The 26,628-nt window shown below is 38.0% G+C and overlaps 1 protein-coding gene across 1 annotated transcript in view; it reads right to left on the bottom strand.

The window, feature by feature from the left end:
- Positions 1–26,628, bottom strand: part of LOC127545411 (uncharacterized) — a 169,075-nt gene that overhangs the window by 138,339 nt on the left and 4,108 nt on the right. The window contains exons 3-7 of the mRNA XM_051972685.1: positions 22,283–22,454; positions 16,610–16,726; positions 15,873–16,010; positions 14,331–14,511; positions 9,791–9,915 (exon numbers count right to left, since the gene is read on the bottom strand). Coding sequence (XP_051828645.1) covers positions 9,791–9,915; positions 14,331–14,511; positions 15,873–16,010; positions 16,610–16,726; positions 22,283–22,454 — 733 coding nt within the window. The remainder of the gene's footprint in view (positions 1–9,790; positions 9,916–14,330; positions 14,512–15,872; positions 16,011–16,609; positions 16,727–22,282; positions 22,455–26,628) is intronic.

The following is a 26,628-nucleotide window of genomic DNA, read 5'->3' as shown; positions in this document are numbered from 1 at the left end:
ACTTGAAAACAGTATCAGAACCCCAAGCAATACTAAAGGCTCCAAATACCAGGTTCCTATAACTATATGGGCCTACAACAAGCTACTTTCATAATTCCTTAGGCCTGATTTCTATGAATGGAGTCCCTGTTGTAGGCTGTTCCTTCTGAGCCAGATATTGGCTAAGAAACTAGTCTCCCTCTCTGGCCCAGTCCACTCTGCCACTTCAACTACATCATGTTTTCTAAACAAGGAGGTTGCCTCTCTGTCCCTGAATTTTCACTGGCCATTCCAAAAGTTTCCCTCAATGGTCTGTCATTTTCCAGATTTCAACCCGCTCCAATACTAGAGGTGGTGAGGGGTTTGGGAACTGTATTTCATGAGTGGTGTTTGCAAGGAGCTCATTTCCTCTGATGCTCTGCATTTTCAATAGGAGTCCTTCATCATTGCTTTCCTTTTCCTGAGATTGCCAGGCAGAGAGCCAGGCTTCTGGGAAATTCAGGTATGCGTTCCCCTCTCACTAGTGATTTCCTTTCCATTAACAGCTCTTAGTGTTTCCTGGGTTCTGAACAGATTTATACTTAAAAATAAATTTTCATATTTCTTGAATGCCAAAGTATCTCTCACCCAGGGTGTTTTGTTCCGTATACAATCCCGCACAATACATTAAGACTTACACTTTAAGGAAGCAAGGTGGCAGAATGGATAAAGAGATAAACTTGATTTCAGAAAGACTGGTTTAAATTCTCCTCCAATCACTGTATAACTCACTTCATCTCTCAGTCTCAATTGATTTATCTATGAAATGGGAATATTGACATTATCTCCTAATAAGATTGTTCTAAGGATAAAATAAAATAACACAAGTAAAGCATTTTACAGACTTTCAAGTACCATATAATATCTAGCTTTTGAACACTGTGCACAGCAACTGCAAGATTATACATCGATCAATTCTGATGGACATGGTTCTTTTCAACAGCAAGGTGATTCAGGCTATTTCCAATGGTCTTGTGATGAAGAGAGCCATCTGCACTGAAAGAGAGGACTGTGGGAACTGAGCATGGACCACAATATAGTATTTTTACTCTTTTTGTTGTTGTGAGCTTGTTTTTTTTTTCTTTATCATTTTTTCCCTTTTTGATCTGATTTTTCTTGTGCAGCATGATAATTGTGGAAATATGTATAGAAGAATTGTACACGTTTAACCTTCATTGGATTGCTTGCTGTCTAGGGGAGGGGAAAATAGGGAGGGAGAAAAATTTGGAGCACAAAGTTTTGCAAAAGTGAAAGCTGAAAACATCTCTGCATATATTTTGAAAAATAAAAAGCTTGCTATAAAAAACAAAATATGAAACAATAAGTTTTCATTTCAAGAAAAAAAGTATCACTTTGACAGCTGAGTAGAGGATAGATACAGTGGGGAAGACGTGATGGCATGGAGATCAGCCAGTAAGCTCCCTGGAACATTTCTTCACATTAGATAAGAATGTGTCATTTTCTAAGAGATCATTTATTTATTCCTTTTCTCTATCCCCAAATCTCATGGATTATCAAGAGCTTTCTGGAAAGACCAACATTTAATACCAAATTATACCTCCTTTCCCACTGCCAAGCTCGTTTCTTTCCAAGAATTCATGACAGTTGGATCCAAAAAATTCAGGCATGTAAAGGCCAAGAAAAATCAAGTACTTAAGGTTTGCTGAATGGAGCTGAATTTCTTAATGCTCAAATATTTCTCTCCAGCAACCCAAAGAAAGAGTCTCACTGATTCATTTCCTATTTCTCCTCCCCTTATGCTTCTTTACTTGGGTCCCACCTACTTTCCCCTATTATTCCTCTCTCCACTTGGCTGATCCAATCTACATCCTTAGGAGTTACACATCCATCTTGTGAAGAACCAGACCAGAGAGATTCTCTTTTTTAATACGAGTTTTGTTTTCTGATTAAAAAGACAAATCTTAGCTCCCTCCCAGACTGGGTTTTATATCCCAGAAAGCAAAGGGATGGTCCCCTAGGCAACCCTGTCAGGCTTTCCAAAACCTTCTAAAGGACAAGGTCATGACAGGCTTGTTATTGTTTGAAATGTCATTTTAACATGTGCCTTGCTTTCCTTCCTCCCCAGCCCCTACCCCCTTTTGTTCAATCTAGTTAGTCCAATACAGTAGTAATCATTTTATTTTGTTGTTTAGTCATTTTTTCAGTCATGTCTAACTCTTTGTGACTCCATTTTGAGTTTTCTTGGCAAAGATACTGGGAGAAAGTTACAATTTCCTTCTCTAGCTCATTTTACAGATGAGGAAACTGAGACAAACAGGGTTAAATGACTTGTCCGGGGTCACACATCTAACAAGTGTCTGAGGCCAGATTGAGTTCATGAAAATGAGTTTTCCTGATTTCAAGCCTACCAGCTTCCTTAGGAATTATTAATTTCCCTTAAAATGCACTGAGCCGTAGGAGAAAACAAAGTGACTTACCACTTGATCATTTGCACCTGCCTTCAATCTGACTCTGAACCTACACCTAGAACTGAATCACACCTTCAACTCTGTAAGCTTGGGAAAATCACTTTACTCCATGGGTCTCAGTTTTCTTATCCATAAAAGAGAAGGTTGGTTGTTGTTTGCTTGCTTTTTTTTTTCTTTTTCATTTCTTCCTTTTTAATCTGATTTTTCTTGTGCAACATGATAAATATAGAAATATGTCTAGAAGACTTGCATACGTTTAACCTATATTAGGTTATTTGCTGCCTAGGGGAAGGGGGTAGGGAAAGGGAGGACGAAAAATTTGGAACACAAGATTTTGCAAAGCGAATGTTGAAAACTATCTTTGCATGTATTTTGAAAATAAGAAACTACTATGAGAGACGGGGAGGTGGGGGGGGAGGGAGGGGAAGAGGGGCACTGGGTAATATAGCTTCTAAAGTCTCTTTCAGTCTGGAATCATAGATTTAGAGCTGGAAGAAGCTTTACAAACCATTGAACCCAATCTCTTCATTTTAGCAAGGAAGGAAATTAATTCTAAGAGCTTAAAGGATTTGTTCAAGATCACAATGTTAGCAATTACCTGAAATTTAAACTCATTAAGATAGATATTGTTTCAGTCCTTGTACTTTCAATTTCAACACCTAGTACAATGTCTGATACATAGTAGCTGCTTTATGAATACTTGTTGAAAGATGTGGGATTTGAACTGAAGCCTTCCTGAAGTTACATCTCATAGTCTATCCACTACACTAAGCTCCTTCTCATAGTTCTCTATCCAATGACCCAATGAATTTTGCTGGGACAAAGGTTCCACAAAGGCAGCAGGACAGAAGCTTCCTCAATCATGATTAAACAACAAAGAGGGAAAGGAGGAGGAAGGTATTATTAAGTGTCATGAACTGGGTTTACAATCATTAGAGGAAGTGAGCCTACATTGCTGTAAGAGGGATTAAAATTGCCTCAAAGGAGGAAAGATAAACAAAACAGCATTAAAGCTAGAAAGAACCTAAGAAGTGAAGTTGTTCTTTTTTCAAGTTGAACTTTTTCATTTTTGATTGTTGTTTAGTTCTTTCAGTCTGACCTCTCATGATCCCATTTGGGATTTTCCTTCTCTGGTTCATTTTACAGATAAGGAAACTGAGGCAAACAGTGAGAGATCCTTGGCCCTTTTAAGCTAAGGTCTTTAACAGGTCTCAGTTTGACTGAGGCCACACCCACTCAGTGATTAAGGTTAGGTAAGGAATGAGGCAGAGGACTCTTTTACTTAGTCAAAAAAAAAATCAATCTGGAAGGTAGAGACCCTCAAGAGTTTTTGGTCAAAACAGAAGCAATTGCCATTAACATTCACTCTGAGCCAAATAGGGCCCAAACAATAACCTAGTAAGGAGGGCCTATTGTTGGCCAATCGATGAGAACCAGAGATATAGCATTAGTTAAATACTTATTTTGTGAGCTCTATATAAGGACAACTGTCCTAGACCACAGAATGTCAATCAGTAGGAATCTCAGAATTATTTTTATTTAAAATATATATAACAAAAATTATCTGTATAATACCCCTGACAAGTAACCCCTTGATCTTTGCTAAAATAACCTCCAATGAGGAAACCCATTAATTCCCAAGACAGCTGTGGGAGATTTGGATCATTTCTGAGTAAGAAGGTAGACTAGTTTAGATACAGAGCTTCTTGAACTTATTCTGTTAAGGACCACGCCTAAGTGTACTGTAAGGGGCAGGTCAATTCTCCAAGAGCCTCCACAGCTGTGAACATCTGAAGGCGTTGCAAAGCAGCCTTTACTGACACAGGTGTTCCTTGTGGACTGGGAAAATAAATTGGAGGCAGAGGGAAGAGAAGAGAGGTCAGACAACACAACTGTCTCTCTGTGAGAAGGTCAGACCACAGCAACTGCCCCTCAGTCTCTTTGAATCACCATCATCCTCTCACAAGAAGAAAAGAAAAGGTTTACCAGAGGTAGAGCAAAGTTACATATTGTGTTCCCAACATTTTCCCACTGGCAATCCCTTTTCACCTATGAAATTTTTATGTGACCCCTAGTATTTAGACATATAAAATATGCATATAAATCACACACTTGCTGAGAATGAAATATAATTTTGCAACCTCCACATTCAATTTACAAGATCCCATATGGGGTCAGGAACCACTGTTTAAAAGACTGAGGATTAGAAGACTAGCAAAGATAATTTTTCTGATCTAGGATTCTAAGAGTTTACCATTAGTTCTCAGACTCTTGGTGACTCACAGGATTAGCTGCCACATTCTATGCAAATAATTTTTGTTATCTCATTTTTAACAATGACTCCTCTAACTCTCCCCCTCCTGCAGCTAGAGTCACTGCTTGGCTTTGTTCCTAGTCTAATGGCACTCTCCTTGAGGGGACAGCAGTAACCATAGGCTGACAGCAGACTGGGAGTTTTGCCAGAGCTTTGGACTGGAAATGTTCCAGACCCCGAGGTCATATTATCCTCCCTTTGCTTCTTTCCACTGACCCTCAACCTCACAACTTGCCCTTCTATTGCTACAAAGGAATCAGTCCACTTTGAGCATCAGCCAGTCCATGTCACTAATTTTCAAAGTCAAAGATACCTTTAAAACTGTACCTGTAATGCTGAGTCTCAAGAGTTTAGATATTATAATTTTTGTTTTGTTTTGTTTTTTACTAGGTAGGTGAATATATGATGTTAATAATATGATTTATGCAGCTAAATGGTGCAGTGGACAGAGTCCTGGGCCTGGAATCAGAAAGACTCATCTTTCTGAGTTCAAAGCTGGCCTCAGACACTTTCTAATCTGTGTGACCCTGAGCAGATTACTTAACCCTTTTGACCTTAGTTTCCCCATCTGTAAAATGAACTGGAGAAGGAAAGAGCAAACCACCCTAATATCTTTGCCAAGAAAACTCCCAAAGGGATCAACTTTTGTTGGACGTGACAAAAAATAACTAAACAACCACTATATATTATTACCCTTAAAGGAAACATGAAACAGTAGTATATAAAGAGCTGGCCTTTGAGTCCAAAAGGTTTAGTCCTGCCTCAGTTACTCTGGCTAACTCATTTTAGCTCTAAATGTTTCAAGCAACTCTAAAAAATTATACACTAAAAAAGTAGTTGCCAATATGCACTGATAGAGAGGGTCTCCTTACTAGGCATTTCCAACCAATAGAATTACAGGCTTGAAATCTTCTAAATAAAACAAAGTCTAGTTTACAGATCCAGGAAATTATAGGCTCAAATGGTTTAACCCTCTTCTCTCAGATGAGAAAAATTCAGATGCAGAGAAATAATGATGATCTGCTGTTCTCTTGTCAGAGAAACTGAGAGTTCATTTCTTTCCCCTTCCAGTTAGTACCTCTGTGCTTAGTCAAGTCATTCACTAATCCTCATCTGTAAAAGGAGAGTTTAGGGATAGGTATCTTCAGATCTGTGAGCATCCAAGCCTCAGAACTCCTATCTCCCAATTGCTTGCTTTTTTTCATTTAATCCAGTTTGATTTCTTAGGGGGCAACGAAGGTCATATTTACTTTCAGGAGTCATCAATTAAATAGTAGTGTGGGGTCAGGCATTTCATTTAAATCTACAAACTAGAGAAGAGGCTTGTACACTCTGAGAGGAGAGAAGTGGGTTCACAAAGAAGGAGCTGAGTACTCTTGGAGGAAGGTCCATTCCACAGGCTTGATGGGACAGAGAACAAATAGTCCTTCCAAACCCGTCCCCTGTTCCAATGTATGAAATGAGACTCCTGTCCAAGGAGTTGCCTGGAGGAAATGAACACAGCTCTCTGAGCCCAAAATGGGCAGTCCCAGAATTTCAAAATACCTCAGCTTATTCCAACTACACTGTACTCTCTGAAGTCCCATGGCCCCCTAAAAGCAAAGATTGAAGAAAGTATTTATTTTGGAAACTGATGTGTCAAGAATAAATAAACAGATGTGTTTAAACTCTCTCAAGCAGATGTGTTGGATCAGAGAGGGAATACAGAGCCCCTTTCTCTGGCCCACATGCTCCAGGTTTTGCATAAGAAAGTGCGCACAGTCGGTACCATAAATAAACAGTTATGGAAAGAGTTCATATGGTAACTATAATTGGCATTCAGATTTTACTTGTAGGCTTGCTTCAAAGCAGCTTCACACACACACACACAAGCTCATTTTATCTTCCCAACATGTATAAGGGCTACCATTATGATTATTTCCATTCTAAAAATATAGGAAGTGAAGTTGATAAGAGACTTGAACTAGGGAGGATATGAAGGACTTAAACTTAGATATCCTGACTATCTACAACAGTTGGTTGATTGGTTGTTGTCCTCTGCTGTTGAAAAGAACTAAAGGACATCACTATGTTAAAATTGAGTTACAGTGCATCCTACTGTGGTTGACTAGTCCAACATGAGCTTGGAGTGTTCTGCCACAGGTCGGACACAAGTAGTCAATTATACAATATGGCAGAGATGCTCTCATGGAATGTAAGGTCTTTGGTGGCCCACCTCAGTAGATAATAATGAAGATTGGCAGCTAGGTAAGACAGTAGAAAGAGTCAGCAAGACCCAAGGTCAAATTCAACTTCAGACACTCCCTCTCTCCACGTTGTTTGACTCTAGGCAAGTCATTTAATCTTTTTTTTTTGCTTTAGTTTCTTCATCTGTAAATTAGGGACAATAATGACAATGTTTGAAGTGACAGGACAAGAGTACCTGTCTCTCAGGATTGTTAGGAGGATTAAATGATATATTTATGTAACATTTTGATAACCTTAAGGTGTCATATAAATTCTTATCACTATTATTATTATATTCATGTTTAAGCATTTAAGGTTCACATTTTTAGGATTTAAATTTGTAGCCATTTACAATAGCCTCAAGGGCAGCTCGGTAGCACAATGGGTAAAGCATTGGGCTTGTAGTCAGGAGATCTTATCTTTTTGAGTTCAAATCCAGCTTCATATACTTCCTAGCTGTGTGACCATGGGCAAATCATTTAACTCTATTTGCCTCAGTTTCCTCATCTGTACAAGGACCTGGAGAAGCCAGGCAAGCCAGTTTAGTACCTTTGCCAAGAAAATCCCAAATGGGGTCTTGAAAAATTAGACACAATTGAAAAGGACTTACAGTAGCATCACCAAAAGAATCTTGCCATTAAAAAGATGGGACTTTCTCATGGAAGAGACGTGCAAAGTACTTTCTATATGAACCATTTTAGAAAGGAAATGACACAAAGCTGGCTAGAAAAAATACTGAGAGAAAAAATACTTTTAGGTCTCCTTTCTCCTCTTATAAGGCTACTGAATCCTTACCTCTGGACCTGGTCATTCAAAATTGGGAAGGAGGAAGGAGACTGATCCTATTGGGTCCTTTTAATCCACAGAGGAAGGATTGCCAGGAGTCAAAGAACAATAATAACAACAACTATATTTATATTTATACTTGCAAGGCACTTCGTATATTCTGGGAATAACTTTGTGAGACAGGAGTACTATCCATTCAGGAAGTTGAACATCACAAATTTTTTGAACACCTTGAAATCACAATAATTCCATAGCCTATCCCGCTCTGAGCTCTCTCACTTCACTCTAAACTTGTGGAATGGAGAAGGGAAATTAGGGCCATGTGTTTCTGAGTTGGGGTATAGGGAAATCCTCAAAGCTGTGATCAGAACTGAGCTACAAGATTTCTAAGCAGTTCTAGAGTCTTCCAGGTTTTTTTTTTCCATATTTTATGTTCCTTGCTGAGGGTCCAAACTTGGAAAATTTGGAGTTTGAGGATTTGGTCATCAACTCCACTTTCTTGTAGACTCCAGAGGACTTCCCTTTATACTGATCTCAAAGGATCTCACACCCATACATCCAGCTGTTCTGGAGAGCGATTTGGAACTATGTTCAAAAAACTGTGCATACCCTTTGATCCAGCAGTGTTTCTACTGGGCTTATATCCCAAAGATATTTTAAAGGAGGGAAAAAGACCTACATGTACAAAAATATTTGTGGCAGCCCTTTTCATAGTGGCTAGACACTGGAAACTGAGTGGATGTCCATTGATTGGAGAATGGCTGAATAAATTGTGGTATATGAATGTTATGGAATGTTATTGTTCTGTAAGAAATGACCAGTAGGATGACTTCAGAAAGGCCTGGAGAGACTCACATGAACTGATGCTGAGTGAAATGAGCAGGACCAGGAGATCATTACATACTTCAACAACAATACTATATGATGATCAATTCTGATGGACCTGGCCCTCTTAAACAATGAGATGAACCAAATCAGTTCCAATGGAGCAGTAATGAATTGAATCAGCTACATGCAGAGAAAGAACTCTGGGAAATGAGTGTAAACCACACATAGAATTCCCAATCCCTCTATTTTTGTCCACCTGCATATTTGATTTCCTTCACAGGCTAATTATACACTATTTCAAAATCCGATTCTTCTTATGAAGCAAAATAATTGTTTGGACATGTATACATATGTTGTATTTAACATATACTTTAACATATTTAACATGTATTGGTCAACCTGCCATCTGGGGGAAGGGGTGGGAGGGAAGGAGGGGAAAAATTGGAACAAAAGGTTTTGCAATTGTCAATGCTGAAAAATTACCCATGCATACATTCTGTAAATAAAAAGCTATAATAAAAAAAATTTTTAAAGGGTTTCACACCCCTAGTAGAGAGTAAATATGCTGTTAGCCAGCTTAACCAGCTTAAGAAAGTCAATTGCTTAATTTTCTGTGTGAGCATTTATATCCTAGAAATAGGTAAAAGCTTCAAATCAGGGCTGGGTTTGTTGTTTTATTGATTGTCTAGATTCAAGAAGTGGTCCAAAGGATAGAATGCCAGATGTGGAGTGAAGAAGCTTTTTCTTCCTAAATTCAAACCTGGCTTCAGACACTTACTAGCTATGTAATCCTCAGCAAGACACATAACCCTGCTTGTCTAGGTTTCTTCAATTATAAAAGGACCTGGAGAGATAAATGGCAACCTATTCCAGTATCTTTGCCAAGAAAATTCAAAATGGACTCAGGAAAAGTCAGACGTGATTGAAAACAATTGAACAATCAACTCAAGAAAGGGATAGAGAACATGTTAATAATTCAGATTAAATTAAATAATGAAGAAAATTAAATTAAATATTAAATTAAATAAAGAAAATTAAGCTAAATATTAAAAATGAAGGAAAATTAAATAATGTAAATATAAATGTCATATATACATTTTCCCCAGAGAGCAGATTTTTAAACATTTGCCAACTCACCCCCAGGTGATTCATAGAAGACTTTAAGAGAGGGCTACAAAAATCAGCTTACCTCAAAACTTGTAGCCTGAGCCAGACACAGCTTCCTCACAGATTCAGCTACATCAGCTACCTGGGACTGAGTGGCCAGGCCCTCCCATTCATACAGTAGACTGCTCACATAAAATTTTCCATAATCTGCTTCAGAAAATAAGAAGTGTACAGAAAGAGAGGGTTAATGCAACAAATTGTGGGATACCATATTGCGACCTTCTCCTTTGTGGTTTAGATACATGGAGGATGGGCATAAGAGATTTTTTTTGGTCATCTTTTTTTTTTTTTTGCAAGGCACTTGGGATTAAGTGACTTGCTCAGGGTCACATAGCTAGTAAATGTTAACTATCTGAGGTCACACTTGAATTCAGGTCCTCCTGACTCCAGGGGTGCAAAAGAAATTAAGGGACAATTTGTGGGGAATTTTGAGGAAACCACAGATTAGGCCAGCAGATGACACAGAAAAAAGTTTAGAAACTCAGAAATACTTGAAATATATGTATAATATTATATAATATCAATATATTTTTGTCTTTTAATACCGTGATAATTCAAACTTCTCTGTTACAAAGAGAAGTCCAAAAAATCTAACTCTGGAGGTTAGGAGCTAGGTACCCCCATAATTTGGAAGGGATATTTGTAAATGACTTCCAAGGACCCTTTTCATTCTATGATTTTAAACAGAATTATTCAGTAGTGAAATTATTGTTTCTAGCCAAATACCTCCTCTATGAAAAGGGGATGAGGTAAAAGAAGGAGAGAAGATACAAAAAAAAACATAAAAATAAAAATTGGGAGATCTCTTGAGATCACTATAAAGTTCCTCATAGCTTTCTAGAAGGACAAATTAGTCCAAACTTACAAATTTATTGTAAAGCTTACACTGTGCAAAGCATGGAGATAAAACTAGAGACTCAAATATAGAAGCAAAGACAAATAGTTCCTGCCCTCAAGAAGTTCATCTTCCAATAGGGTGAGGCAACAAATAAAGAGAAGTAGTGGCCATGAAATGATAATCTGGTTTGTAAAAAAATTATGGGGAGGTCACAAAGCCACAGAGGAATAGATTTTCATGCTCTTTTTGGCAGCAATGGAAGAATTGATTTGACCAATTCAACAAATATTTATTAAGTAGTCATTAGTTCAAAATTAGGTTACAAAGCACTGCTCTCCACAACTGAGAGATAATGTGATATAAATGAAAGAACACCAGATACAGTGATAGTGGACCTGGATTCAAATCCCGCCTTTCAACACTCACTAGCTAGATAAACCTGAGCAAATCACTTTCTCTCATTCTTAGGTTTCTCATCTGTAAAAGGAGAATGAGAACATTTGTGAAGAGATGGGGAGGGATCTCTAAGAGATTCAGTTAACAAGGTAAATTTCTCATAAATGCCTCAAGGCAGGAATTATATCTCAGACTTCTTCTAAGTGTCTTAGTAAGTGTAAGTGTCTGTAGTGTCTTAGTAAGTAAATTATTTCTTCTGAGCTATTGTTTATCCATCATTCCCAAAGAGGTACAATGGCATCATGAGTGTAATGTCTTGACTTGCACATGAATTAGATTTGAGTAATCAGCCTCAATCTCTCCTCCAGAATCATCGGAATTTAATGACAAAACAAAGGTCAATATGACTGGAGATGGCAACTAGATACAGTGAGTGTCTTTGGTCTTTCTAAATTCTCAGGTCTCATTTTGTCTGACACTACACTAAGGGCTAGGTAAGAATTGAGATAACAGATAGCCATTTCTCAACAAGACTATATGATGATCAATTTTGATGGATAGGGGTTCTCTTCAACAATGAAATGATTCAAACCAGTTCCACTTCTTCAATATGAAGAGAGCCATCTACACCCAGAAAGAGAACTGTGGGAACTGAGTGTGGACCACAACATAGCAATTTCACTCTCTCTGTTGTTGTTTTCTTGCATTTTGTTTTCTTTCTCAGTTTTTTTTTTTCCTTCTTGATCCAATTTTTCTTGTGCAGCAAGATAACTATAAACACACACACACACACACACACACACACACATATATTGGATTTAACATATATTTTAACATATTTGCCATGTATTAGACTACCTGTCATCTAGGAAAGGGGTGGAGAGTAGGAGAGGAAAATTTGAAACCGAAGGTTTTGCAAGGCTCAGTGTTGAAAAATTACTCATGTATATATGTTTTGTAATTTAAAAGCTTTAGTAAAATTTGAAAAAAAAATACACCTTGCTACAGGGGGAAAAAATGGCCATTTCTGAGCACCTTGGTTCTCAATAAATTGAAGAAAGGTAGATTTGGCACTAGACTTGGACATAAGAAGAATGAGTTCAAATTATGCCTCAGACACTTAATAGCTGAGTGATATTGGATAAGTCACTTAATCTCTGCCTGCCTCAGTTTCCTCAACTTTAAAACAGAACAATAATAGCACCTACCTCCTAAGGTTCTTGTGAAGATCAAATGAGATAGCATGTAAAGTACTCTGCAAAGCTTAATGTGATCTATAGATGTTTATTATTATTATTAAATGCTTGTTGAATTGAAATTAAAAGATATACCAGAATATCCTCATGAGTTTTCTTTTCAGTCGAGACCTATGAGAGGCAGCATGACACCATGAGTAGAAATTCAAATTCGTAGTCAACAAGACCTAGATTCAAGTCATACTTTTGACACATACTAATTCAGACTATTTCACTTAACCTAAGCAAATCTCTCAGTCTGAAAGTTATATAGACTAGTTACTCATCTACAGACATGGAAACAATTTCCACACTAGGAATTCCTTACACCAATAAAACCATATGAGCAGAAAATGAGGTCGTAATACTAAATTCCATTTCTAGATTTATCTCCAAAATCCCTCGTTCCGTTCGACCCAAGGTAGTCCCAGCTTGCTCTCACCAACCATTGCAGACTGTGAAAATTTCCTATTCACTTCCCTTTCCCTCTGGAGCTAAGTTATATGCTAGCCATTTGTTAAGTTACTGCTCTGCTGTCATTCTTCAATGGAGCCCACTTGGTGAATGGGAGACCCACTGCCATGTTCCCAAGGCTACACTGTGCTTCCATTCACATCCCCAGGGGAGGAGGTGGGGAAAGAGCCCTCCATGGGAAGATTCTTAGCTCTCTGTTGAAACTGAGTCTTCCCTCAAACAGAGAGTCTGACTGTTGTCTTAGATCCAGCAGAGATGGAGGAGCTCCCAGCCCCAGCCCCTCTGTGAACAAAGGCCAACATATTCGTGGACATTCCCACACACACACAATATTCTAGTTATTGAGGCAGGCTCTAGTAAGATAAATAATCATTTTGCCAAGAAAAGGAAAGCCGGAGAGGTTTTCAGTCCTATGAAAGCATCTCATTGCAACATAATTCTTCCCTCTGTACGGTACTCAAAAAAAGGAAGCATTGATTGAGGCCCTCAGAGGCCATCTAGTCCTACTCACTCATTTTTACAGATGAGGAAACTGAGACCCAAGTGATTTGCCTGAAATCACAAAGGTGGAAAGTACCTAAGGCAGGAGTGAAACCCAAATCCCCGAGGACTAAGGTGGGTAAAGGCTGAATTTTTGCTTGTTTTTGTAACTATCCCAGTGCTTAGCATGGTGCCTGGCATAGATTAAGTACTTAATAAAATGCTTATTTAATGGACTGATTCTGGCTCCAGAGCTAGTAATCTTTCCACTACCCTATACTGCCTCTTTGGTACTGGAAGCTTTTTTTTTTTTAAATAAATTAAACCAGAATCTTGTCATTTTCACCTATATAACCCATAACATGTTTCATATTATATGTATATCTCTACACACATACATATATATGTACATCCACATTTGTGTGTGTATAAAACGCCTATATACCCAACCTATTCTCTTTTTATTTATTTATTTATTTTTTAACAAAATAGAGTTTCCTCCTCTACTCATACTCAACTCCAGAGGATTTTTTCCCCTTTTTTCAGGTTCAATATTTTCCATCTGCCATTTTCCATGGCTTCCTAAGCCGTAGATCCTGACCATCTCCCACTGGATGTCCCCTCATTTGTCAATGTTCCTTTTAAATTGTTGGCTTGAGGGCTACATTTACAATCCTTTTTTTCGTTCTGTTTTGTCTACAGAAATGATCATCCTCTTTGGTGTTTTAAATTCAAAATTCAAAATAAGTCATGGTGCCCAAAATTGAACAAAATCTCAATATGTTCTACACCAGCTAGAGCTAGAAACTTAAGAAGGAATTCTTATACCTGAGAGAAATTCACTTGAATGGGTATCTACAGGAGATAGAATAAGATAGTTCAAAGGTGGGCTGGGTAGAGTAAATTTATGAAGTATTAAGGTAAAAGTAGAATTTCTTTTCTGGACATTTTCAAAAAGAGATTGAATTTACCATCTGTCTTGAATGTCTCAGGGAAGTTCTGACCAAAGATGAGGAAAAAATGATAATATCTTAAGATTCTTTTTAGGTGAAGAATTATATGCATACAACCTTCTTCTATGAAGTTACTTTTGTGGGCAAGGGCAGAAAATCTGCACCCTTTCTGGATATAGAAGTTACCTTTGTTGGACAAGGCCTGGGGCCTCACATGCAGCAAACTCAGGGTAGAATATGTCTTTGTCTGCGCACCATTCCCCTTCTCGGAGAAGGGTTTAACTACATCAAACTCTGTGCAGGTTGCATCCTCCAGCAGGCCTTTCTGAAAAGTCTGGTAGCACTCCAGTTTTGAAGTCAAGATTGGCTGTGGGGATTGAGAAGAGCAGAGGAAATACCTCAGAGACAACAACAACAACAGTGGAATGAGGGTCCTGACTCAGGAGAATGAGCTCTAAAGCTAAACTACTATGGCCAAAAAATAATTTGGGAGAGATAGACTGCTCACCATTTGGTGAGAAAGACTGTTATCATATTCTTTGGGTATTGGGATGAACTCATCTATTGAATTCAGGGTAGAGGAGATAGGAAAGAAAAGGGGGAGAAGACTCTGAATAGAATAATTATAAAACTGAGATCTGAACAATCTGTTTTCAAACAGATTGCCTAATGATCAAGTACACTCCCGGTGGACAAATAGCAAGTCTGCTACTACCTCTGGACAGAAGTGATAGACTGAAAATTTAGAACGAGGCATATAGTTTTTAGACATGGTCAATGTGGGGATTTGTTTTGTTTGACTATACATGTTTGGTTACACGGATTTGTTTTTTTTTTTTTCTCTTTTTCAGTGAAAGTGAATGGGAAGGAGAGAAAATAGATTTTTGTTGATTGAAATAAATTTGATTTTAAAAAGAAAATAAGTTATATAAGTCGATATATTTATGTATATGTAGAGCCTACAGATGTACCTGCATCTTTAATTAGGGAAGAATTATGGCAGGGTAGAAAGAACATGTAACACAAGCCAAGAGCATTCTAGTCCTAGTTCTGCCATTATATCTCTCTATGGATTTGGAGAAGTTGCTTTAAGTCTCTGGACCTCAGTATCCTCATGTAGCTCTGTGGGTCAGTAGATAAGAGCACTAGACTTGAAATCATCGTAGGACATTTGTTAAAATCCTGGCTCAGACATTACCCATGTTAGCTCTGGGAAAGAATTATCACCTCTCCAAAGCTCAGTTTCTTCTTTTGTAAAATAAAGAGTTTGGTCTAGTTGACCTTATAGGTCAACTATTTAATTCTAAATCCATAATCCTATTAATTATAGATGATGAAATTGGATAGAGGTCCAGGGGATTTTCTAGCCCAATTGGTCTATAGTCCTGTGGTTCTTCAACACTTCTGCTATTTAAACTTGAATGAGACCCAGGAGAACACTGTGGTTCATTTTGTATGAAACAGTCTTGAATTGCCCTCTAGGGCTTCTATTATTTTATTCTTCAGTAACAAGTCACAGAGGCATTGAGTACATCATTGTCTATAGGGATGGGAATTGGGACCAGATAGAGAGAATGGTTAAGTAGCTCTGTCCAAACAGTGGCTGGTTGCAGAGTGAGCTAGAGATTCAATAGATGAACTTTGCATGTTTATGGGAACTAACACACTCCTTCTTGAAAAGTCCCAGGAATCTAGGTTGGGACTATAATGCAGGTCAATAATACTTACTGGCATCCCTGGAAGAACTTCTGATTGAAGAAAAGTAAATCCATGATGTCGGAGGGAACACTGGTTTAAATCCTTTGTCTTCAGGAGTCGGGAACCTTTTCGCTCATATGTTGTAGGACATTTTCCCAAGATGTCAATCTAGAACCAAAGTCCTAGGCATATAAGTGATATCAAGATTTTCCTCTCTCTCTCCATCTATCCCTTCTTTATTTTTCTCTCACACTTCTCTTTTCTTCCTCTTTCCTTACTTCTTTCCCACCTCCAATACACACACACACACACACACACACACACACACACACACGCACACACATACATCCTCCACTTTGAATCTCTCAGCTAGACCCTAATCCAGTGGTTTTCAAACTTTTGTTTTCAGTATCTTTATCCTATTAAAAATTATTGAGGATCTCTCCAAAGCATTTTTGTTTATCTGGATTATATTTATAGACATTTACCATATTGGAAATAAAAACTATTTTTGAATTTGTAGACCCTCTAAAAGGGTGTCAGAGATCCCCAGGATTCTCCAGACCATACTTTGAGAACCACTGCCCTAATTCCATTGAGAAAAATTGTGTGGTTGGTCTTTCTCAGGCAGAGAATCCAAACTAAAAATGGTACTTCATTTCTTCCATTTCAACTAAACACATCCAAGCTTATCTTTGTGTGATTATTAGGCTCTAGGGAGACAAGATATGCCTGTTATACCATAGCCAAGAAGCAGCTAGACCCACCTCATCAATGGTTTCTGGGATGGTGGTTCCAGGGCTGGTCTGAAGGAGACTCAAGATACCACGTTTGATGTTCACAGCCCAGATCGGATCTCCTTGTTGGGGGCAGACCTTTGGAATCTTTCCATCACGAAATATAAAGGAAAGTGGGAACTTCTCCAAAATCATCCTAAATGGAACCAAGTAGAATTAAGTTGACCCCTCCATCTACAGTGAAGCAAGTTGGGGATCACAGAATCATAAATTTAGACCAGGAAATCTTCTCAGAGGAGAAAAGCCTGGCAGACAGCTAGGGATTTAGCTTTTATTTACAATCCTTTTATAACATCAGACTTTCACTCTCTTTCCTGCCTTCTTCCCTACAGTGGCTCTTCCTCTCCACCCTTCAGTCAGGGTTTCTTCCCATCATTCTCTCTCCCCTCAATAACTTTTGAGATTGTTTTGAAAAAAAATGTGATACAATAGAAAAAAGTGATGAGTTTTGAAACAAGTTTTGAATCCCACCTCCACCACTTATTATTTGTGTGATCTTGGGCCAATTATTTAACTTTTTAGAGCCTCAGTTTCTGTTTTCTATAAAATAAGGAGGTTGGACTGGACTAACTGGCCACAAAGGTCTCATTTCTATGACTATATTCTATAATCTATGATCTATGTCTCTCCTGTTCTCATATCTTCAATTTCTCCTTTCCTGAAGAACATTTTTTCCCAGCATTATTCTGTAGACCCTCTTGGATAGCAATCCCCACTGGGTCTCAGGTCACACGTCTTTGCTTGTGCTGGGGAAACGCTAATGGAGTCTGACCACCCAGAATAGGGAATGCCATTCTTTTGGCTTCAGGAAGCTCTGATGTCTTCCATCCCTGTGACTTAGCATTTCTGATGAGGAGCTCAGGACAATAGACATCACCGCCCATTTTGAGCGGATCCTCCCCAAGCAAGCCTTTGAGCAGAGGATCCATCTGCCTCCACAATATTCCCAGATCCTCAGACAAAAGCTCTAACAAATGAATTTAAAATAAAAGAAAAAGAGGGAAAGCTGGAGAGATGAGGAGAGTGGGATTGGGCTGACTCTGTTTGATTCTCAGCTTTGAAGTAACTATCTCCCAAAGAGTTCCAGTCTTGGGGGAGGGCTGGGAAGCTGTTCAGTTGGACGATACCAGGAGATTACTCGGCTTGACCAAGTTAGACAATAGAGTAGCTTTCCTTAATGACAAGAGAAAACCAATTTTTTAGAAAAATTCCATCTTTGGGAAGTTAGGAAATGAGTGAAAATGTGGAACTTTGGAATATTAGCTGTTCCATCTCCATGCTGGTTTTAGGACTTGCCAGAAATGAGTTAGACATAAATGGGTAATTGTAAAGGAAACAAACTAAATTGGATATTGCATGTATGCACATGTGCACATGTACATATGTGTAAAAGTGCATGTGTACATACATACATGTATATGTAAAATACAAATATAAGAAACCGGTCAGACAGACAATAAGCATTGTGGTACTGTGCTATGTATGCAAAAGATAAGTCCAACTCTCCAGGAGCTCAAGATCTTAAAGAGATCTAATGACCTTGGAGTCAAGAAAACCTGAAATCAAATCTTGCCTCTGACATTTCTGAGCCATGTGTCCTTAATAACTCTTTAACTTCCAGAATTACCCATCTATATCTGTGAAAGGAGTTTCCACACTAGAAATTCCCTCCATTACTAAACTTATAGATTTAGAGATATATAAGTAGCTGTCCAAGACCTGATCCACAGTGTACATTGAGTGCCTTTATATGCTCCTTTTAGGGAAGACTGGAGACATGAACCAAATCTAAGCGTTATGTGATTCAGCCTGGGTCTCTGGGATGGGGGTAGAGAGAGCAATAGTCTGGGGAAGGGGAAAAAAGAGCCAGATTTCTCACTTAGAGGACAGGCTATCCTCAATCCGTGTGAGTAGGAATCCAGGAGCCACTTTATAGGGAGAGGGGAAGTTCTTCATAGATCCAGAAGTGGTTCTGTGTAGATAGTCATAATATATACAACACATATAGTTTCAGCTTCAAGAAAAGCTAGGGAATAAATTTCTCTTCCACCAAAGGAGAGGTAAACGAATTCTGTACTGTAGCTTCCCAATTTCTACCAAATTCACCAAATTTCATCAAGCATTTGTCTGCTTGGATTGTAATGTTTCACATAGATTGAAATAAAATAAAATAAAAAAACCTGATTAATGCCTCAGGTTTCACAAGGTCCTAAAATAGCACCAGGGAACTCTCCACTGCTCTAGGGACCTAAACAGAGTTTTTCAAACTACTCAGAGGTATTAGTAACTTATAGAACCCATTTATCAAGGAACCATATAGGAGTCAAGTTAGTCATTTCAACCCAAATAAAAGCAACCCTGAGGCTTATTTCCTTACCACAAACTCTCCCATTCCTTCACAGGCTTTTCTGTTGATTCCAGAGAAGACTTAACTTGGATGTCTTGGAGCTAAGATGGAAATATTGTTAGTTAATTAGCAAAGATAATTTATAGCTTAATTATCTCTAGTATTATGGTTGAATAAATGGAACTCTGACCTCCGAGCCAAAAAGACCAGGATTCAAATCATAACTTTGATTGATCCTAGTCATATGACCCTAGGCTAGTCATTTTTCACTTTCCAGAGCTCTAGGTAACTTTATTAAGACTGCAAACTATAGAGAAGGTGCCCACCTACATTGATAGAGGAAGGTCCCTCATTTGAGAGTCCCCTATTCTGGTGAAACAAAGCTCTATGATGTTACATACTATGCAAAGAGAAAGACTTATTTCTCTCTTTTACCTCAGCCATCTGTTTTGGCTAGGAAGCTGCTAGGAAGAAAAGAAGCAGTGTGGTGATCGTAAGAGCACAAAAATGCCATTTGTGTTGGCCACAACTTTTAAGCACCTTGGAAAGGCTTTTAAAAATCCATTCACACAAGCATATCCTCAAAAGCCAAAAACCTAAAAGAAACCCGACTGCTTTCAAGAGTAAAGACAGATGATGAAACCCATTACACTAGGCTCTAAACATCTTCAATTCCCCGTTGTCTGTCACCATCCAGAGCATCCAGAGTCAGATTCCTCAAATTGGCAAAGATAGTTGCCTAAGAGAGGATATTTGAGGAGCAGAGGGAAAGACTTTCCCCTTCTGCCCCACAAGGCAGAAAGTACCAGACCAGAAATCAGGAGATCTGGATTCTAGAGCCGGCTAGGAATAGGGATTCAGTGTATAATAGAGGTCACTCCACAAATGCATCTTCTATAAAATAAAATTAAAGAGTTGCCTAGAACATTGATAGGTTAACTGATTTACCCAGGGTCACAGAGCCTGGGATAGGGGGAATCATTTAATCTCTTTGGGTTTTGTTTTTTTTTATTTGTAGAACAAGAAGTTTATAATAGAGACTCCCTAAGATTCTTTCCATTCTAATTTTTTGTAGTTCTAAGTATTTCCAAGTAGCTTCTTTTTCTCACTTCTTTGAGTTTAAAAGCAATATGAAGTCATCAACTATCCTTAATAAACTTAAGACAGAGACCACCAAAAGAATTACTTTTACAGAAGAGATTTGGAGAAATGGGAATGAAGGCAGGTATGATTTGATCAGTAACACAGGGTATGTCCTACCTAGTAAGGAAAGTATGGCTGGGGCTCTGAGCATCCCAAGGATAGAATGATAATCCTGAGTATCATGATGAACCTGGATACCTACAATAGGGGTGGTGTTAGGGGTAGAGGTGAAAGTATAGAAAAAAGAAGATGAGCATGAAAAAAATGGGGAATGGGGGATTCATTGTTAACTATTCCCTCTTTGTGGAAAACTCCAAATGAAACTCTCTGGCCCTGACCTCTCTCTTTCAGCTCTAATCTTGCTACATCTCTAGCTGCTTATAAATCATTTTCATCTGGATATCCCTAAAGCCCTTCAAATCTCAGCTTTTACTTGAACAAAAACCATTCAAATTTCATCCTACTTAAGGCAGTACAGTACAGTAGGAAGTACACTCACTGCTTCTGAAGTCATAAATCCCTGTCTCTTTGACAGTTAACTCTCTGTATGACTTAGAACGCTGGGTCTTGGTTTCCTCATGACCTCTCATTTTACAATTGTAATTATATGATGTGACACTTAGTACAGGGCATGGTGATATAATAGGCACTTAATATTTGTCGATTATGATTTTTTCCAAAGTTACTAACTGTTTGGCTTTAGACAAATCATTTTATCTCCCTGGATTTTAGTTTTCTCATCTGTAAAAAGATTAGACTTCATGATTTAAAAGTCTGATTTAAAAGCCTGTTTCAGCACTTAGCACAGTGCCTGGCTTACAGTAGCCACTTAATAAATGCTTGTCGACTTTCCATAGTCTTCCCCAAACTTACTACCTATGTGGATGTAGACAAATCATTTAATTTCCTTGGGCCTCAATTTACTCAATTATAAGATGAGGGATTTGGAATAGATGGGCTTGGAGATCCCTAATAGCTCCAGGTCTATAAGCCTATAATTTGCTCTCTGTCTCTGTGTTGCTATTTCTTGCTGTGTTGCTCTATCATTCTCTCTCTCAACTACCTTATTTACCTTATTTCTGTCAATGTTCTTGGTTTTTTTGTTTTTTATTTATTTTTGTAAGCAACTGGAGTTAAGTGAATTATCCAGGGTCACACAGTTTAGTAAGTGTTAAAATGTGAAACCAGATTTGAACTCAGGTCTTCTTGACTTAAGAGTCAATTCTGTATCCACTGTGCCCCATGTCAATGGTTTTTCTACCTGTCACTTAGATATGAAACCTTAATCTAACTCAATCCTTCCTGGACCATCTCAGTTCTGAGGAAGTTTACCTTTCCTTGTCCTTCTTGTATGGCACCCTTACCATACACCCTGCCTTGTGTTTCTGTTTTCTATGAAATAAGAAGGTTGGACTGGACTCTTTTTTTTTTTTTTTTTTACTCTTTGTTTTGCTATAGCTCTCATCTTCTCCCAAAAAAAGCGAGCTTTTTAAGGTAAATATCATAGCTTATATTATATTTATTTTGCTATATTCCCCAGTAGATCCTGAACAGTCCTCTTGCCACAGGAGGCACCCAAGAAATATTGTTAATAAAATAAGGCATTCCCCACTTTACAATCTGGCTTCAGGTTGATCCTGATTATGACATTCTGAGGATGCTAAAAGAAACCAGAAGATGTTTAGGGTCTGATTATTCCTTTGAACCTATATGACACATGTAATAAGTCATTATTTTATAATTCTTACCTCCAACAGGACTTCTCTGGTACATTCAGTGACAAGGCTTGGCAACATGGAATTAGAAGACATGGATTTGAATTCTGTCTTGAACATTTATAGCTTATATGACCTAAAGTAAATCACTTAATTTCTCTATACCTCAGTTTCCTCATTTGTAAATGAAGGCAATGAACTAAATGGTTTCTGAGATGCCCTACAGTCCTAGAGCTATGATCTTCCTATGACAAGAATTCCTAATGATTTATTAAGGAATTTCAGCTATCCACCAGCTGAGTCATGTCCAATACTCTATAAAAGCACAAGCATTGGGAGTGACTGCCTCTGCCTGTCCCACTTGGCTTTAGTGCAGCTTTCCTGGGAGGACTCCCCAAAGATACTTACCCACAGCACTATGTGGCACCTGCTGATTACCTCCAGGATCACCAGCCCCTCAAGTCCAAGACTGCTCTTCTGGGTCCCATGGTCTTGCAGAGAGGTACTGCTGCTGGTGGAATATCGGTAGCTGTACTGAGTACCTTCGGAGAAGTAGAGCACAGCAGGACCTAGGGAGCAAGAAAGGGGGCACTGACAGCTGGAATGGAACCTTCAGCAGGCCAGTCCATAGCCTCAGCAAACCCATATGCATTAAATCACGGAACACAGCACACATGTCTAGAAGTCAGAAGGGATTTTAGTGTTCGTCTAATCCAATTCTCTCATTTTTACAAGTAAAGAAACTAAGGAACAGAGAAGTTAAGTGAAGCACCTTATATCATACATGCAATATGTGGCAGAACCAGCACTTGAACTCAGGTTTTATAACTCCAAGTTCAGCTCCCATCCCCACCCCAAGTTTATTATTCCTCTCTGGACCACTATTCATCCAATTCAGTTCCATAAACTTTAAATGTCTATTTTGATTATGGGGAAATATAGCCACGGTGTAGACTCTGGCTAGAGTCAAAAACAGTTTGGATAGACTTGGATTGGAAAATGGTAACTGCATCCAGAGAGAGAACTATGGAGACTGAATGTACATCAAAGCACACTATTTTCAACTTTTGCTGATACTGTTGTTTGTTTTCTTTGGTTTTTTTTTTCTTTTGTTTGTTTTCTTTCTCATGGTTTTTTCCCTTTAGGTCTGATTTTTCTTGCACGACATGATAAATAAGGAAATATGTTTAAAAGAATTGCACATATACATATGAAAAAATGCTCTGTCACTATTGATTAGATAAATGCAAACCCAGATAACTCTGAGATATCAACCTTTCAGATTACCTAAAATGAAAGGAAAAGATAATGTTGCATGTTGGAGAGGATGTGGGAAACTGGGACACTAATAGATTATTGTTGGAGTTGTGAACTGATAAAGCCATTCTGGAGAGCAGTTTGGAACTATGCCCAAAGGCTATCAAACTGTGCATACCCTTTGATGCTACAACAATGTCTCTACTGGGTCTGTATCCCAAAGAGATCATAAAAAAGGAAAAAGGACCCACACATACAAAAATGTTTGTAGCTGCCCATTTTGTAGTGGCAATAAATTGGAAACTGAGTGGATGCCCATCAGTTGGAAAATGGATGAATGAGTTATGGTATATGGATATTGGTCTATGAGAAATGATCAGCAGGATGATTTCAGAAAGGCCTGGAAAGACTTAAAGTGATGTCAAGTGAAGTGAGTAGAACCAAGAGAACATTGTACAAAGCAACAATAAAATTATGTAATGATCAATTCTGATGGACGTGGGCCTTTTCAGTGATTCAGACCAATTCCAATGGACTTGTGATGGAGAGAGCCATCTACAACCAGAGGACTGTGGGGACTGAATGTGGTATTTCCACTTTTCTTGTTTGTTTTTTCCCTCTCATTTTTTTTCTTTATGATAAATGTGGAAATGTGTTTAGAAGAACTGCACACGTTTTATCTTACTTGTCTAGGAGAAGAGATGAGGAGAAGGGAGGGAGAAAATATTGGAACACAAGATTTTGCAAGGTGAATGTTGAAAACTATCTTTGCATGTATTTTGAAAATTAAAAAGCTATCATTAAAAAATAGAATTGCACATATTTAACCTATATCAGATGGCTTGCTGTCTTGGAGAAGTGGGAGATAAGAAAGGAAAGGAAAAAAATTGTAACACAAAATCTTACAAAATGAATGTTGAAAATTATCTTTACAATTAAAAAGATAAAATACTAAAAATACTAGATAAAATACTAAAATACTAGAAAAATTCTAAAAAAGAAAAAATCTCCATAATAAAAAAAATAACACCTTGGAAACATACTAACTGGATGACTATAAGCAAATCATCTTAACCTCTTCATGCTCCAACTCTCTAAAAACTACTTGTTTGCAGAATAATTGTCAATCAGCACTGGGGAAAGGTGCCTCTTAAACTATAGCTACTCACATGGATGAAATTACAAAGTAAAAAAAAAAAAAATTAAAGAAACTCTTCTAGAAATTACAAAGGCAAAAGTTAAAAAGCAATATAGTACCTGTCTTCAAGGAAATTATAGTCTAATTGAGGGTTGGAGGGTGGAGAGAATAAGACACAGCAATAGTAGATTAACAAACATTGGTAAGGATTTACTGTGACCTAGGCTAGGTGGCTAGGCAGCTCAGTGGATAGAGATCTGAGCTTGGAATCAGAGAAACCTTAGTTCAAATTCAACCTCAAGCACTTATTAACTGGGTGAGTCTAGGCAAGTCACTTAACCCTGCTTGCCTTAGTTTCCTCATCTGTAAAATGAGCTGGAGTAGGAAATGAGAAACTACTCCAGTATCCTTGCCCAAACAAGTCCAAATATGGTCAAAAGAGCCCTGAAATGACTAAAAACAAAACCAAAACTACCTTGTTTCAAGCAATCTGGAGCTAGTGAAATTTAACTAGTCAATTAAGTAGATAGGTAAATAAAGTACTTTTTAAAGCCCTTACAGTCAATAGCCACAAAGTATATCATATTCTCAGCCTCAGTTTCCCTTATCTGTAAAATGGGTTATTAGATTTTCTTCACAGAGCTATTGTTAAGCTCCACAGAGATAACCAATGTTAAGTCCTTTACAAATCTGAAAGCACTAAAACAAATTAGTCATTATTGGCTGTTATTATAAGCAAAAGGGTGCTGGGCTTAATTACAATACCAAGTTTATAATTTGGGGAGTCCAAAGACTTTGAAACACTCAGTTTGATAGAAAAAAGATGATGAAATGATGGTGATTACTTCCATTTCATTACATAGAATAAATTTCTCCATAATATATTCTTCAACAAGGTCAACCATGATAATTCTTTATATTTACATCATGAGTTCAGCTTTTGGAAGCACATTCCCAATCATTATCTCATCTGATTCATAACAAGCAGCTGCTTTATTTTTTTCTCAGAGCCTCAAATGCCTTATTTTGCAAGATGAGGAAGTCAGACCAGATGATATCTAAGATGATCTGTTAGACTCAGAGATATCTGAGACAGAGTTGGCTTCCAATCCTGCCCCATATATACACTAGCTATGTGATGCTAGTTAACCTGGACCCTTCTTTCTTTTCCACCTTTCTCATGCTTCCTTCCCCTCCATTTATTTACTTTATGGTCTAGCCACCTTAGTCTGTTTCCTACTTCCCCCATCTCTATTTCTCTATGCCTTTGCCCTGGGTTATGTCTTCTATTTGGAATGCCCTCCCTTATCACCTCTTTTTCATGGTGTTCAATGCTTTTTTCAACAATTAATTAAATAAGGGACAGCTAAGTGGTGCAGTGGATAGAGCACTAATCCTGAAATCAGGAGGATCTGAGTTCAAATCTGGTCTCAGATACAACACTTACTAGCTGTGTGACCCTGGGCAAGTCACTTAACCTCAATTGCCTCAGGAAAAAACAAACAAAAACAAAACAATCAATTACATATCATCTTCTTTAGGAGACCTCAATCTCCCCAACTACTTAAACCTTCTTCTCTGGCCAACTTTCCTTCTACTGTGTGTGTGTGTGTGTGTGTGTGTGTGTGTGTGTGTGTAAGCAGAGTTATTCCTTCTACACCTCAACTTTGCCCGTTGAGGTATCAATATATCACAGGTCAGCACAAAAAATTATAGGGGGATTTTTGGGGAGCTTTACATAAGTCACAAATGATACTCAAAAGCTAACAGACAGAACAGAAAAAGCTTGGAAACTCAAAAATGCATAAAATTATGCATAATATTGTATAACATCAACATATTTTATCTTTTATATATACAGGTTCTCCTAAAAGTCTTAGTGAAGTTCTGACCATTAAGGATATAAAGCAAGACTTTGAGGATCCTTTGTATGTGAAGTCCTTTGCAATTCTTAAAGAACCCTATGAATGTGAGCTATTGTTCCGATGGTTCTATCACACAAGTATGTGTGGTCAAGTATGTGCAGCATTTGCAACTGCTAAGGATGAAGTAAACCACGTAAACAAAAAAGACCACAGCTGAAAAGACCGTGGTATACTTGTATTAATGGAGTATCTTTGAGCAATAAAAAGGGAGGACCAAGAAATTCAGAGAAACATGGAAACATTTGTATGAATTGTCACTGGTCAAAACAACAGACCCCAGGGGACATTGCATACAACAACTATAACAAAGTAAATAAAAAGACTCTGAAAAGGAGTAAAAGTTTGGACTAAATGAAAAACCAATCACAGCTTTGGAGCAGAGAATGAAATATATTTCTTTCTCCTCAACGAAGGGACTAAGGACTGCTGGGGCAGAATGTTGCAAATAATGCCAGATGCTAACA

This window comes from Antechinus flavipes, chromosome 1 (assembly GCF_016432865.1).
Source record: "Antechinus flavipes isolate AdamAnt ecotype Samford, QLD, Australia chromosome 1, AdamAnt_v2, whole genome shotgun sequence".
NCBI classification, from domain to species: domain Eukaryota; kingdom Metazoa; phylum Chordata; class Mammalia; order Dasyuromorphia; family Dasyuridae; genus Antechinus; species Antechinus flavipes.
This window is presented reverse-complemented; position numbering and strand designations above follow the sequence as displayed.